Source organism: Schistocerca piceifrons, chromosome 6 (genome assembly GCF_021461385.2).
Source record: "Schistocerca piceifrons isolate TAMUIC-IGC-003096 chromosome 6, iqSchPice1.1, whole genome shotgun sequence".
Taxonomy (NCBI): Eukaryota; Metazoa; Arthropoda; class Insecta; order Orthoptera; family Acrididae; genus Schistocerca; species Schistocerca piceifrons.
The window spans coordinates 363864746-363879502 of record NC_060143.1 but is presented as its reverse complement, the minus strand read 5'-3'; the positions used below and the strand labels follow the sequence as shown (position 1 = coordinate 363879502).

The 14757-nt window shown below is 39.7% G+C and overlaps 1 protein-coding gene across 2 annotated transcripts in view; it reads right to left on the bottom strand.

Moving 5' to 3' along the window:
* Positions 1 to 14757, bottom strand: part of LOC124803019 (E3 ubiquitin-protein ligase rnf8-like) — a 121493-nt gene that overhangs the window by 76209 nt on the left and 30527 nt on the right. The window contains exons 4-5 of one of the 2 annotated variants that reach the window (XM_047264125.1): positions 13909 to 14124; positions 8620 to 8773 (exon numbers count right to left, since the gene is read on the bottom strand). In XM_047264125.1, coding sequence (XP_047120081.1) covers positions 8620 to 8773; positions 13909 to 14124 — 370 coding nt within the window. The remainder of the gene's footprint in view (positions 1 to 8619; positions 8774 to 13908; positions 14125 to 14757) is intronic. The other variant, XM_047264126.1, reaches the window with a different exon arrangement.

Here is a 14757-nt window from a genome sequence, read left to right as displayed (position 1 = left end):
GGCATAAGACCATGGGCAAAGACATAATTATCCATTTTGGAGCACAGCCTTATGCCCATAAACCCATAAAACAAATATCAGCAATAATGCAAATATCGGCCATGAAAGCCCGCATTCTACGAAACATTACAATCTTTCACGTCTTCTTGTCACAGAGCCAGTACCAAGCATCACACTACAAAAAAATGAATACGGAACTTCCGCATGCCCCATCAGATAATGGGCTTGGTAAGGCTCGAACACTATTTTATGGAAATAAACAAATATTTCTAAAGTGACTGGTTGCAGTTTTTTTATTTACAGTTAAAGAATTACACTGTGTCAGAAAAAAAGCATTTTCTACAAATCATTCCAGCAGCAAAAGGAATCCATGGCATGCAATTTTTTCAGGACAGTAAATAAAATTCATCGATCAAACATCCCATTATTCAAGATTATCAGTTTTAGAAAATAATCTTCCATCTTTCACCTTGGACAGTTACAGTCAGATGGCATAGTATTGGTTACCAAACCTCTAATAACAAGGACCATGGTACATGTAACTTTAAAGCACATTGCTGATTGTTGTCATGATCTGAAAATGGCCTGTGTCAATTATTCATGAAAGTGCACTCTGCAAGTACAGAGTGTTCCATTTACCTGATGACCGACTGTGCAGCCAGGCAGCGAGTGCTCCGTTGCTCGGCGACCAGATGCAGTGTCACCCGTCTACTGTTGTGGTACGAAATGACTACATTTAAAATGTAAGCAAATAAATTTTGTACTTCCCCATGTCATGCAAGGAAATGTTGGAAATGCCTGCTGTTATTTTCCATGCATGTCTGACATCTACTCGAGAAATTATTAATCAAATGTTGTAATTCTCTGCGAGATATTGAATTAATTGATTCATGGATATTATCCTTGAGTTTCTATATCATGTGAGGATTTGTTGTGTAAACTTTGTCCTTTAGTGCACCCCGCAAATAAAAATTGCATGGAGTTAAATCAGGACTTCTTGCGGGTCAGATAATATTACTAATCACTCTTTCATCGAACACATCCTGAATTGCATGCAGTATTGGCCGTATAAGCCCTTGCCAAATACTGTTGAAAAAATGTGAAGCTTTTTTCTCTTGCACTCAGTTCATTAAAAAATGTTCGCAAAATGTATTGCACATGTCTTTCATTTGTAACTGTGTCATTAAAAAGAATTAGGCCTATTATTCTGTCACCACTAACTATGCACAATGCCCCTATTTTCTGATCATCAAGGGGTTCCTCGTGAAGCACAACAGATCTATCTGCGCTCCAACGTCGACAGTTTTGGGAGTTAACATACTCATGTAATTGGAACCAAGCTTCGTCTGAAAACAGAATGAGATAATGATCCATTTCATCATCATGCATTTGTTTTAAAACCCATTTGCAAAACTCAATTCTGTGCACAGGATCACCTGGTCGAAGTTTCTGTACTACTGATCCTTTATAGGGCCTTAGCCCAAGCACCTCATTGTACAGACTCTTTATGTCCATCTTTTCAGAGATGGTTGCAGAACCTGGCTGTTTGATACAGGATGTCAAATCAACCAACTTTCAGCCATCTAGTTTCCAAACTTATTTTATTTGGGTACCAGTTTTGGCAATTTAGTACGCCTTTTTCTTTGTACAGAGGTGTAAGATTTTTGTGTTTGCTGAGAAAGATTTCTAAGAGACTTTTTAGGGGAGTTTCCCACGCGGTATGCAATGTCATCGAGACAATCTGCTGTGAGCACTGTACATCATTGTTTATGCTTCTTGTCTAGAAAACTTCCCATTTCACGAAATTTATTCACTAATTTGTGAACTGCATCACAACTCAGAACTCAAACACTTGGCAACTTACGTACACACAATCTCCTAACAGTACGAGGGGACTCTGTATGCACATATGAATTATCAATAAACACTCGCTGTGAAATTGAATAAGTTGCTCTTGCTATTGTTACGTTCGCAAACTTCACTGTTGTACTTGTGATGCCTGTTTTACTGCTTGAATGACACTGGCCGACAAGATGCGTATGTCTGTATGGTGTTCAGGCTAAAACCCACAAAAAAAATGGGGGGGGGGGGCATATTGCGGTCCCATGGGACCCATTCAACCAGCAGGCGCAGAGTCTGTGACCAGCCTGCAATAACCCGGGCAGGCAGTCTCATCAGATAAACGGAACATGCTGTATACAAGGTGATTCACGAAGATATGCAAATATTTTAATATGTCATTCTACAAGTAAAACTACAGAAAAAAGTTCATATGAACATAGGTCTGCAAATGTTTAGTTACAGAGTTAGGGCTAATAAAACATGACCCAGACATGTATCTGAAGCAGTTTTCCATAACGCTGTAAGACCGAAATGAGCAACAAAATCTGTTCATACACGTGCAGCTAAAGGCATTGAACTGGGGAGACATTTTTGAATATGTACTGTGAAATTGTATGTACCCTGTACAACTTCCTTAACACAGAGCTTTGTTTTTTCCGGTTTAACATTAATTCACATGTGCTATAGTATTAATAAAAGCAGATTTCTGACATGTTCATACAGTTTCAATTAACATTATTACCACCATTTTTCCAAAATTAAATTCTCTACAACTTCTGTTGAAAACTTTGTGCAATTGCCAGGAATGTAAAAAAACAAACTGGGCCAAGTAATTAATAAATTAAAAATTTTACGAAATTATGTCTTTGTTTCTCTGGATGTTCTGGAAAACTACTGTAGATACATGTCTGGGACATGTTTTATTAGATTCACCATATCAGTAACAACGTAAATGGAAATCGTGCTTTGCTTTAACCTCATACAGTTTTGTGATGGATTCACATTAGCGGAGCTGCTAAATTTCAGGCAAAATCCTTTATTAGCCATAACTCTGTAACTAGACATTTGCGGACCTATGTATATATGAACCTTTTTCTTTAGCTTTGTTCGTAGAATAACATATAATTAAAATATTTGCATATCTTCGTGAATCACCCTGGATAATTCAAAGCTCTCATAACCTAACCTGTCTCATATCATTATAATGGTCCAATGTCGGCTTGTGATTAATCTTCTTAAAGTGATAAGTATATAATAACGGTGTGTGTGGCACATATGAATTTTAGTTACTGTCTAAGGACAGTGCAGGGCAAAAGAAAACTTTCAAGGGACAATTCCGACCTGTATAATTATATATTTAATTTACTAGTGTTTTGATGAGGATCCAGATTGTGAGGCAGCCACTGAAATCAACTATGTTGTGCTCGGCAACAAGTTTTGTAACTGGATGGTCAAACATGCCTATGATCACAGAGTGCCACTGACCACTCATACATATGGACAGCGCCTTTCACATGACTATGGGCCAGTATTCAGTACACTGTGATATAGATTATTCATCAATACATATGGACCAGCCATGTACAGAAAGAACACATGGGGAAGGGAGGGGGACTTATGATGTGCGAGGAATTGTAGCTATCAAATGGTACTATTAGTGGTGACTGGCATCTTTGATACTGATGGAAGTTACTACAGACGTGGAGGTTAATATCTTGGAAGAGCTTATTTATCAAAGAGGACAATATGAAATGAATAGAAGATGAGGTGTGGAGGAATGAGGACAGGCTGAAGATATCTGAAGGAAGAGATGGATTCAGGTAAAAGGTTTTAAAATGAATCTAGAGATTTGAACAGACATAGAAGGTAATACTTAGCTTCTGGAAAGAATAATTACGAGTCTTATATGTACAGATGACAGATAACTGGTAACACAAATTCTGTGAATTAATAACAGAGGTCCATCTACTGAAGCCTCTATCTGCAGGGATGATGATCAGTTTTTTTTTTTTTTTTTTTTTTTTTTTTTTCTATTTTGAGACGGCCACTGGCTGTGCTTTCATGTGTTGTGAGATTTGTGTTATCACAGAGAAGAAGAGGCATCAGTGGAGTCACTAATTCCTGGAGGGTTATCAGCAGACAGTTCGATGGGTGTTAAGAAGGAACACTGTCAGACAGGGAGCATGAACTGAATGATGTGAGCTTTGGTGTATGCTTGCATAAAAAAGGAAGGGAGGGAGGGGGGGAGGGAGGAAGATTAGGTCCTAATGTTCCATTGGTGACGAGGTCGTTAGAGACAGAACAAAAGCTCAGGGGATGGATGTTGTCTGTGTCATTTTAAAATAACCCATTCCACTATTCACCTTAGTTTTGGGAACCTGTGGAAAACTAAAATCTCGATGGCTACACAAGGATTCGGACCTCCATCCTCCTGGACATCAGTTCAATACCTTAACCAACTCACTTGGTGTGTGTGGTTTTGGTTGACAAAATGTTTACTGCAATGCACCACACAGTAATTATAACAATACTCACCTCAATAGTGTCAAGGTGTGAGGACAATGCATGTTTACACTGGAAAAAGGGAGTCAGTTTTAAGAAGGGTTGCAGGAAATCCTGTCAAAATTATATGGGAGTTAATCTACTTTGTTCGCGCAGACCCGGTCATATTACAGCTGAAACACAGTTCTTGATATGATTCATTTCATTTTCCAACAAGTTTGATGAGACTGTTTAACAATGTTGTTTCCAAATAATCTACAATACAATCTTGTTTCCTCAGTGATGTGTCACGCTGCCAAGGTATTTGAGAAGATCATGGAAAACATTATCGAAGATGATAAGAGGAGAACAGAGAGACACAATATGGGTTTAGACTAGGAATGCTGGCAGTGGACCTCATTTTCAATGTAAGGTAGCTCTAAGACAAACACTAGACATATCGTAAGGAATTAGTGATAGTGTTCCCAGACAATGAGAAGACATATCATAGTGTGAAAAATACAAGATCTGGGATACTTTCTTGAAAAGGGGAATTGAAGGCTGACTATGAGAAGAATAAAGAAACTGTACAAAAAAGAGTAAGTTGTGTAAAAGTAGGAGGAGAGAAGCCAGGCCGATTAGAACGGAAAAATAGGCTGAAGCTATGGAGCACACAATCCCTTTCACTTTTCATCATCGTTACAGATGAGATAATAAAAGGAGTAGCATTGCGAATATGAGAGGAAAATATGAAAGCAATGGCATTTGCATGTGATTTAATGGTGTGGGGGAAATGGAGGAGGAGCAGCCTAAGAAAGACTAAACATGGGGAGGAGATGGGGGGGGGGGGATTGAAATTTAATGCACTATTTAAGTGTAAAATGATTGTGACAGTGGGTACTACGAGAGAGGACAATAGCAACAGATATATGTATTAGGGGCAAGTACTAAAGAAAGTGAAAAGCCAAGTACCTGAGAAGACAGCAGGAGGAATGATAAAAAGATTAGTGAAAGCGGAAGGCAAACATGTGGATTTGTGCAGAGTAAGAAGTCTGGTCCCTAACAAGGATATAACACCAAAATGCAAACAAATGTTATACTGAGCATATTATGCTCCAGTACTCACATTTATATAGGAAATGTGGGTAATGAAGAAAAGGCAAGTGAGCAGGATACAGGATTGAGAGATGAAATTTTTAGGAGTAATAAGGATGGATAGAGCAAGGAATGAGACAATCAGAAAAATAGTGAATGATATGCCAATGCTAAACATAAACAGTCTACAACAGACAATATTAAGATGATATGGACATGTTAAAAGAATGGGAGTTGACAGGATGCCAATACAGGCTCGGGAAATGACAACAGAGAGGTCTGGGACACAGTAGAGAGGGAAGAATGGCAAGAGGACATCAAAAGAGTCTGAGGCTTATGATGCAAGCAGACCCAGCAACGATCTGGGAGCTATAGAAGTTGATAATGATGATACAATGTCATAAGCCAATATATTTCCACTTTTTCTAACACTCGTCATACTTTTTTGTACATTTGAATAAATGTTCTTTTTTAACTTTACTGCCTCTTATCGATTAACTCTTGTAATTATGATAATGACAACTTAACATGTAAATCCACTGTCAAATAATTTGTTCTATCCTTTCAAACACATTGTTGTCCCACAATCATGAACCACCACGTAATGTTCAACAGACTGAAAGACAAATTATCATTATGCCAGGAGAACGAATTAAGGTATGAAAAGTCTTTATAAAGCCAAAGGAGTGCAATGGTTTCAATGAACTGAGGATTTATCTCACATTAATTTTATTTGGCACAATTTTGATGTACAGGGTAATTATAATTAAAGTTCCAGTTTCAAAAAGCTACAAAAACTTATGCCCACTATGTCAAATTCGAATGAAATATTACCAAAGAAGGGAAAAACATTACGGACACAAAAAAATTTAACAAAAATTCTTCCCCTAGATGGTGCTGCAAACGACCTAATGTAATATGTGATCAGCTACAAATGACAGATGAATCACGATATGCTGGCTATGGTGCAAGTTGCACATTAAACCAACCATACTGCACACTGTGCTTCACGGCACAAGTTTGGCATTCAGTAGCTGTGGCACTATTGCTGTCCACAGATTTCTGTGACATATTGAAACTGAGAAACAGAATGTTCCACAACAGATCAGTGTCTCAGGGCTCGTGTCCAGAATGTATTTTGCAATGCATTCCTTCAATTCAGCTAGGTTCGTAATCGGAGCACCGAACACAGCAAGAACCCCCATGGATTGAGATCAGGTGATCTGGACAGCCAAACTGTAGGGTGATAATTCCAGCACTTCCAAAATTCCTCTGCAGCAGCTGCACCATTACCTGTGTAATATGTGAAGGAGTCCCATCTCACACAAAAATGATATCCTACACACACACACACACACACACACACACACACACACACACACGCTGTTGAAGGGTTAAAATGATGTTGGTGCTCAGCAGACACTCATAGCATTCAGCAGTGACCATACAGCTAAAAGGACCTGCAGGACCTAACTCCCTTCGGCTATTTTCCGTTGCCCATGTTCTACAATTCTGTGTATAAAAATGTCTGTGGAGATGGAAAGGAGCTTCGCCTGTACTCAAAATATTCCACGGCCCTTCATTGTTCACTTCCATGCAAGCAAGAAATTCTAGAGCAAATGTTTGTTGTAAGATTGTAAATGAACATGGTAGTCAATGGGAGTTGGTGATATGCACCCTTACTGCTGATTTAAGACTGCAAGATTGTGTGTGTTTGTGTTTACAGAAAATATAAGACCGAGAACCGAATTGTGAAAGACTAGGTTTAAGTAATTAAAGAACAGGAAAAATTATATTAGGTTCTGTTTGGATTGGTGTGGTAATTTATGTTGGAGATATTCTGGAGGTGCCAGATGGCAGCTCATGACAGAGCAGGCGGGGCTCAGAGTCTGCAGAGCAGTGCAGCATGCCATGGAGCTCCGTCCGTGGTGAAGTTCTGTGATTGTGGGACTTGGTAACTAATGAGACCTATAGATGACACAGGACTGATATTGACTATGAAGTATAACGAATGTCTGTTCTCGTTATTGGCTGTAAGACATTTCTTGTCGACTGGAAGTTAAACTTATTTGTACTCGGAATAATAAACCCTAGTTTGTGAAACCACCAGCACCTGTTACCAAGTAATAGTAATCATTTCACAGGAGAAGTCTGGCGGAAGGCGGAGTCCAACCGAAACTAGTAAGCAGACTGCATTAAGAAGGAGAGAACTTTTGCACTGTCTCATTGGCATGTCAGTATGAAGCAACTCGAATATGAGTAATTTTTTATGGATAGCAACACAGGACGTTTCATAGACTGCTATGTGCCATATCCAAAGGCATGTCCAAATTTAGGGCATGCCCCATGCACTGCATGTTTGCACATACTGCTCAACAGCTCCTGCAATGTTGTGGCCACATCTTCCATCAACATCAGATCAATGTTTTTCTCCCACTACATTGAACTTCAGAAGAACACGTCTTTTTTTAATTTCATAATTATTTTGTCCAGACCCTTGGCAGAAATCTGATGAGGGCTATTTTCATACCCCGGAATGACTGAAACTTCTGCAGAACTATTGGTGTACAGTCACTGTTCTTGTAAAAGAGCTTTACCAGCAGAGCATTGAGACAGTCATGCCTAGAGCCTCAGACACAAACTGAGGAACAGCAGCATAACCTGAGTCTTATTTCACATAATCTGCTGCTTGCAGTGCCATTTAGTGGTAGGAATTTTGTTAAGTTTGTTTTGTTTCCCTAACGATTCCCCCCATCTTCAATAATATCTTGTTCAAATTTCATTTCCAAAATATTCAGAATTCTTATGGATCGCCAAAATACACAGTTCATAAACTGCTTTGAATATAATGTGTCCTTCCTTCTATTTCATGTTCTATTACATCAGTTCCTCAACAGCTTTCCATAGCAGAAAATACACATTTTCTTTTTGAGGAATTTCATGTAGTCTGCATTATAAATTTGAAGACAGAGGGATGTCTCCAAGATCTATCCAATCCATTTCATGCACTGAGGAGAAGGCTGCCATTACTAGGAATAATGACACATACTATTTTGAAGTACTTACACATAAAATAAAGATTAAAGTTTTCATGAACCTTTAAGCAGTCCCTAACACTACAGGAATATTATTGAAACAATCTAAATGATGCTAGATCATACATTCCAGAGAAATATAAAATTATATGAAGATATTAATTACCTGGTTTGAAATTTTCTTCAAATTCTGAAGCTGTTGGTCACGCTCAAGAAGAGCTGCTTGGATGTTTGCCCGCTCACTTTTAAGTTTCTCTGTTAATTTTTGTGCCTGAGCCAGTAGCTGCTTTAGATCTCCCTGTTCCTTTAATATCCTACACCAGTTAGAAAAACAATTTATCAAAATACAAACACACAAATTTATCCACTTTGCTATCAAACATTTCATCTGGTAACACATGTAGATACATTGGTATCATTAAGTCTGGTGATTGATGAAGTTAAACTACTAATTTCAACATCTTTCAAATACACATTATTAACACAGTGTTGTTTGCTAGCTAAGGTCAACTAGGTTGGCTGTACCGAGGAAGCTGTTGGTACTGACAGATCATTCATCTTCCATTGATACAGTTACTTCCTTCAGCAACAACAAAGTGAATCTTCTGACAAGGAATACTTACTACTCCATCAACCCCAAATAAAAGTTGAAAACAACATTTTCAGAGCAGTATAGGGAATGTCAATTTGAGCAAGATTTATCACAACTAACTGTACGATATCAATGCAAAATTGTGGAGATATTGTCCTAAAATAGCCATAAAGTTGCTACAAGTATACGGCTGCATAGTGCTGGAATGGGAACGGGGATGGGGCTGCGTGTGTGAGGACAGTGACTAACAAATGTTGAGGCCAGGAGGGTTACGGGAACCTTAGATGTACTGCAAGGAAAGTTCCCACTTGTGCAATTCAGAAGAGCCGGTGTTGGGGGAAGGATCCATATGGCACAGGCTGTGAAGCAGTCACTGAAATGAAGGATGTCATGTTTGGCAGTTTGTTCAGCAACAGGGTGGTCCACTTGTTTCTTCTTATCAAAATATACTGAAAGTCTCCCTGACGTCTTCACAGACGGTAATTATCCTCCCAACCTTTTGTACAAAAACACTTCTCCTGTGCCTTATCATTCCAGTCTCCCATCACCTCCCGAAGTCCCACCATCTGGCCACAGGGGAGCAGTCCCCACATAACTCAGTACCACCCAGGATTGGAGCAATTAAATTACGTTCTCCGTCAGGTTTCTGACGAACCTTTGTGGGCCCTGAAATGAGGTATGTCCTGCCCACTGTCCTTCCCACCCCTCCCACAGTGGTATTCTGCCGCCCACCGAACCTACACAATACACTCATCCATCCATACACAACCCCTGCTCCCAAACCCCTTACCTCATGGCTCATACCCCTGTAATAGACCTAGATGCAAGACCTGTCCCATACATCCTCCCACCACCACCTACTCCAGTCCGATTACGAACATCACCTATTCCATCAAAGGCAGGGTTACCTGTGAAACCAGTCCTGTGATCCACAAGCTAAGCTGCAACCACTGTGCTGCATTGTATGTGGGCATGATAACCAACAAGCTGTCTGTCCACATGAATGGCCACCAACAAACTGTGGCCAAGAAACAAGTGGATCACACTGCTGCTGAACGCACTGTCAAACATGACATCCTTCATTTCAATGACTGCTTACAGAATGTGCCATACGGATGCTTCCCATCAACACTAGCTTCTCTGAACTGCGCATGTGGGAACTGTCACCACAATACATCCTATGTTCCCGTAACTCTCCTGGCTTCAACCTTCGTTAATCACTATCATCATCCATGCAGCCCCTTCCCTGTTCCCATTCCAACACTACGCAGCCGTCATTCCACCATCACACTCAGTCTTTTTACTTTCTCCTTTTCCACTACTTCCTCCCCCCCCCCCTCCCCTGCCCTTCATCTAACCTGCAGCACTTCACTGTCCACCACCCTCAACATACTATCTATCCCCCCCCCTCCCCACCAGTTGCCACTCCCATCATGCACTGGTGCTGGTGCCCACAGTGTGGTTTCAGTTGCCTGAGACTGCAGTTTTTTGTGTGTGTGTGTGTGTGTGTGTGTGTGTGTGTGTGTGTGTGTGTGTGTGTCTACATCTATTGTTGACGAAGGCCTACATGGTCGAAAGTTTTATTTGTGACCGTCTTTTTGTTGAGCCTATCTGCAACTCGACACCTTTGCTATAGGGTGAGTAGCAACTTTCCTTTTCATAATACTGTTACATTCCATCCTGTATTTTCCACTGTTTAATTTACGATATTTAAGTATACAGATATTAATCCTGTCCGTGACAGAGCAAATTTAACCTTACACATCTTTGCTCCAGTAAGATAGCATCTTTCTCAGGGAAGTCCCATTGTATGGACAGGGGTGGTCTTGGTATCTGTAGCTCTTCAGGCAGGAGTGCCAGTCAGTCCAGATTGGTTTGCCACGTGGAGTGGCCCACATGTGTGAAGGTTTTCTAGTATCTTGGAAAAATTTCCTAATTTGCAAAACTGATGGTATTTCATTACTCTGGAAAGGATATTTAATTCAACAGTTACCATAAAATACCAAATGGCAATGGCAAACTCAAACCAGGAAATGTTTTGTGAATGACTGCGGCTGTGGAAAGAGTGAATAGATACATAGGGCATATTACTTGTGACTAAGGTATAATAAAACCAGTGTTTATTAAAACAGTGTTAACACAATTTAACCTATCATTTTAATGCTAGTATTTTGGTGAGAATTCTGAACAGAGTTGTAGTAGATATAGTGAGAGAGGACACTTGAGAGTAGGCTCACAGTCAGGAACTTTTATGATCTGGCACATGTGCCTTGCCTGGAAGTTCGCCCTCATAAGCTGTCAGAGTCGACAAATCCAATGCATATTAATTTCAGGGAGCCAAAGAGGACTGGCTTACAGCATATAATCAAAATTAAAGGCCATTTTCACTGACGTGCGGGTAACATGAACTACAAATAACTTTCCTTGCAGCAAGGGGAAGAGTGACAGTAAGCTAATACCTTCAATTTTCTAACTTCTCACAATTTGTATAATTTCAGATATGAAATACATCAATTCTGTGACAACAAATGAACTGAACATTTTATGACGCATCATTGTGTAAGTTCATGTCATTTTCACACTGCCACGATTTTATTTTATTAGCGTAAAATACACTACACTAAACTACATTACAACACAATACACAATAACATCACTGACACACTACTCAGTGACTTAATCCAATCTTTCGTCAATGACAGCCGACTAGTTTTCAGGTACGTGTTATACGCTACTCCTTCAGAACTGATGTGGTTTCGAGTTGAAGAAATCTGTTAACCAGATACTAAGAGAAGCTTCTCTTGAAACACTTGTCCCTGAATGTTCGAGAGAGGCCAGAAAAGAAAATAATCAGAAGAGCCAAATCTCATGAATATGGATGGTCAGGAAGTGGTTCCTAACCAAGTTCAGCAGTCACATCTGTAATGATAATGGCCATAAGCCGACTTGCGTTATTGTGGAGTTGTAACACAGGTTTACCATGTGTTTTGGATTCAATAGCAAAAGCAAGTGATCTTAGCTATTCAGTACATGCTACAGATTTTATCGTTTCATTTCTTGTAGCAATTCATGATGGAGAATGCCAGTTTGATTCCACCAACGCATAACATGATTTTTTGACGGTGTAAACCAGTCTTTGCAAAGAGAGTCCCCCCCCCCCCCCCCCCCCAAATGGGTTGACCATTCTCTCCTCCTCATTAGGTTCACATACGAGCATATTTACTTAACAGAATTCCCAAGAAATGGCTTGTCCTATAACAAGCTGAATGTTAACTTAAAATACATGTGGTACTCAAGTAACCAATTTTTGCACCTTACCCAATGAATGCAAATGGAGCACAATGATTGAGTGACCATAGTCCACGATGTGTGGCAATACCCACTGATTACGATGCCTTCCATGCTGCAGCATCACATTCAGAGCTGGCTACAAGGACCACGGCCCATCATCAGGAGAAAGCACTTTAAAAGGAAGAACTTATTAAGAGTGCTTTTCATCAAAAACTGATTCATTACACAATTCGAATTTTGCTTCTCAGAAATAAGTTAACCATTAATACTTCCCTCGCGTACACATCACAAATTCTTCTTATGGCTTATGCAGATCTAGAACCCTCATTAAACTAAAAAGGGAAAATTTGATGGTAGAGTTAGTTTTCTCTACTTGATACTCCACACCAATTAGCCCTGAAAATAGCCACAACAACAAGTTATCTACATACACGCTCCTGTTCACATCAAACTCAAAATAGAAGAAAAACAATTTAATAATGAGCCACAATGCAGTGCAGCCAACCAAATGAAAAATGGCACAAGGCTGCCTCTACAAATGAAAAAGCTCCAGGCGAAGAGCTGTCATGGAGGAAACAGCGGTGTGTGTCCGAGATGTGTTCCTTTGTAGCCCACAGAAATCACATATTATGCGCGTCACGAACTGGGCATTCCTCAGCCAAATATGTGGCAGGTTCTGCTGAAGAGGCTACCTCAGAAACCGTATTACATACAGCTGTTGCAATGTTTACAACCAAACAACTGCACTATCAGACATGAATTTTGTGAACATTTCCAGGAAGCAATGAAAATGACGAGTTTCCGTGCTGACTCGTATTCAGTGACGAGGTGATATTCCACCTAAACGGTAAAGTGAATCATTCACAACATCCGCATATGGGGCACGGAAAATCCCAGTGTTCGGTGGAGATTGAAAGATATTCTCCAAAGGTGAATGTCTTCTGTGCTGGGTAATGGAGCAACAATTACAGGCCCTACTTTTTTCTTGGGAAAACTGTGATGGGTATGACATACCTACAGAAGACTGGTTGTTTCCGAGATTGTCAGCTGATAACCCACCCTTCATATTCCAACAAGATGGAGCTCCGTCTCATTAGCATAGAGAAGTGTGTTGCTATCTGAATGAGGAACTTCCAAACACATAGGTTGGGCGATGTGCTCAGGATGATTTGGTGCTCTTTAGGTGGCTCCCGAGATCTCCTGACCTTACAGTTTGTGCTTATTTTTCTTTGGCAATATGTGAAAGACAATGCATATGTACAACCTTTTCCGACCACACTGACTGAACTCCAGGATCACATCACTGCTGCACTAACACTGACAGGGACATGCTCGAACATGTGTGGGCTGAGCATGACTACCACACTGTGTCGTCATGTCGTGTAACACGAGGAGAGCGCATGGAACATTTCTAATTATGTATAAAAATTGAAAATGTGCTTTTTCATACAATGTCTTGATCAATATTTTGTATGCAATGTCATGGAAATTTTTTTGTCCATCCCATAATAAACTGAGAGTAGGATTAATTTAAGAAAAGAAAAAAAGAAAAAAAGCGAAACTGCTATTTACTGTTGTTCAAATTCATTTCTGTTGTTTTTCACTTCCTGTTCACTATCTGTTTGTTTCTTGACTTCAAGCTCGTTATCAATCAAACTATTCTGTTTATCTAGGAATTCAGCCGAGGTTTTATCCCTTTCCTGTTCAAATTCCACTTTTCCAGCAATTATTTTTTCAGTATCTTCATCACCATTTGGGATAGAGGTTGGAGTGTTTTCTGTGATGGACCTGTTGGTAAAAATATAATTTCAAATGTATTAGAATTTCTAGACAAAGTCTACATAGTCTCAACACAAACAATACATTTTTGTATGTCATTTATGGCAAAGACATCAATTTTTCCATGCAGTGATTCAATAGACAGAATTGGGTTATTTGTTAAATTACTGTGCAGGAAAATATTATCATCAGTGCAACTAGGATCCAAAAATAATTTAGAAAATCTCTGAATGAAGTCAAGAAAACTGCACAAATTTTGACATCTCTAAAAGGTAATAATAATATTAATGTACGGAAAGCTCTGGTTGAAAATATCAAATTATTTATGAATTGAGAGAGGCAGAAGTGCTGTGCCATTGACAGATACACAAACAAAAGGTACAGAGCTTCGCTTACCTAGCTTTCAGAATGAAACTCCTTTCTCAAGCTGTAGGAGAATCTCTCTCTCTCTCTCTCTCTCTCTCTCTCTCTCTCTCTCACACACACACACACACACACACACACACACACACACACACACACACACACACGTACACACCTTTCTCCCTATATTGTGCTCATTTGACTGCAAGCTAGATCCTGGCCCAAATGGGTGTACTGAGGTGAGCTGGGGGTACAGGCTGGGATGAAGTGAGGAATTGA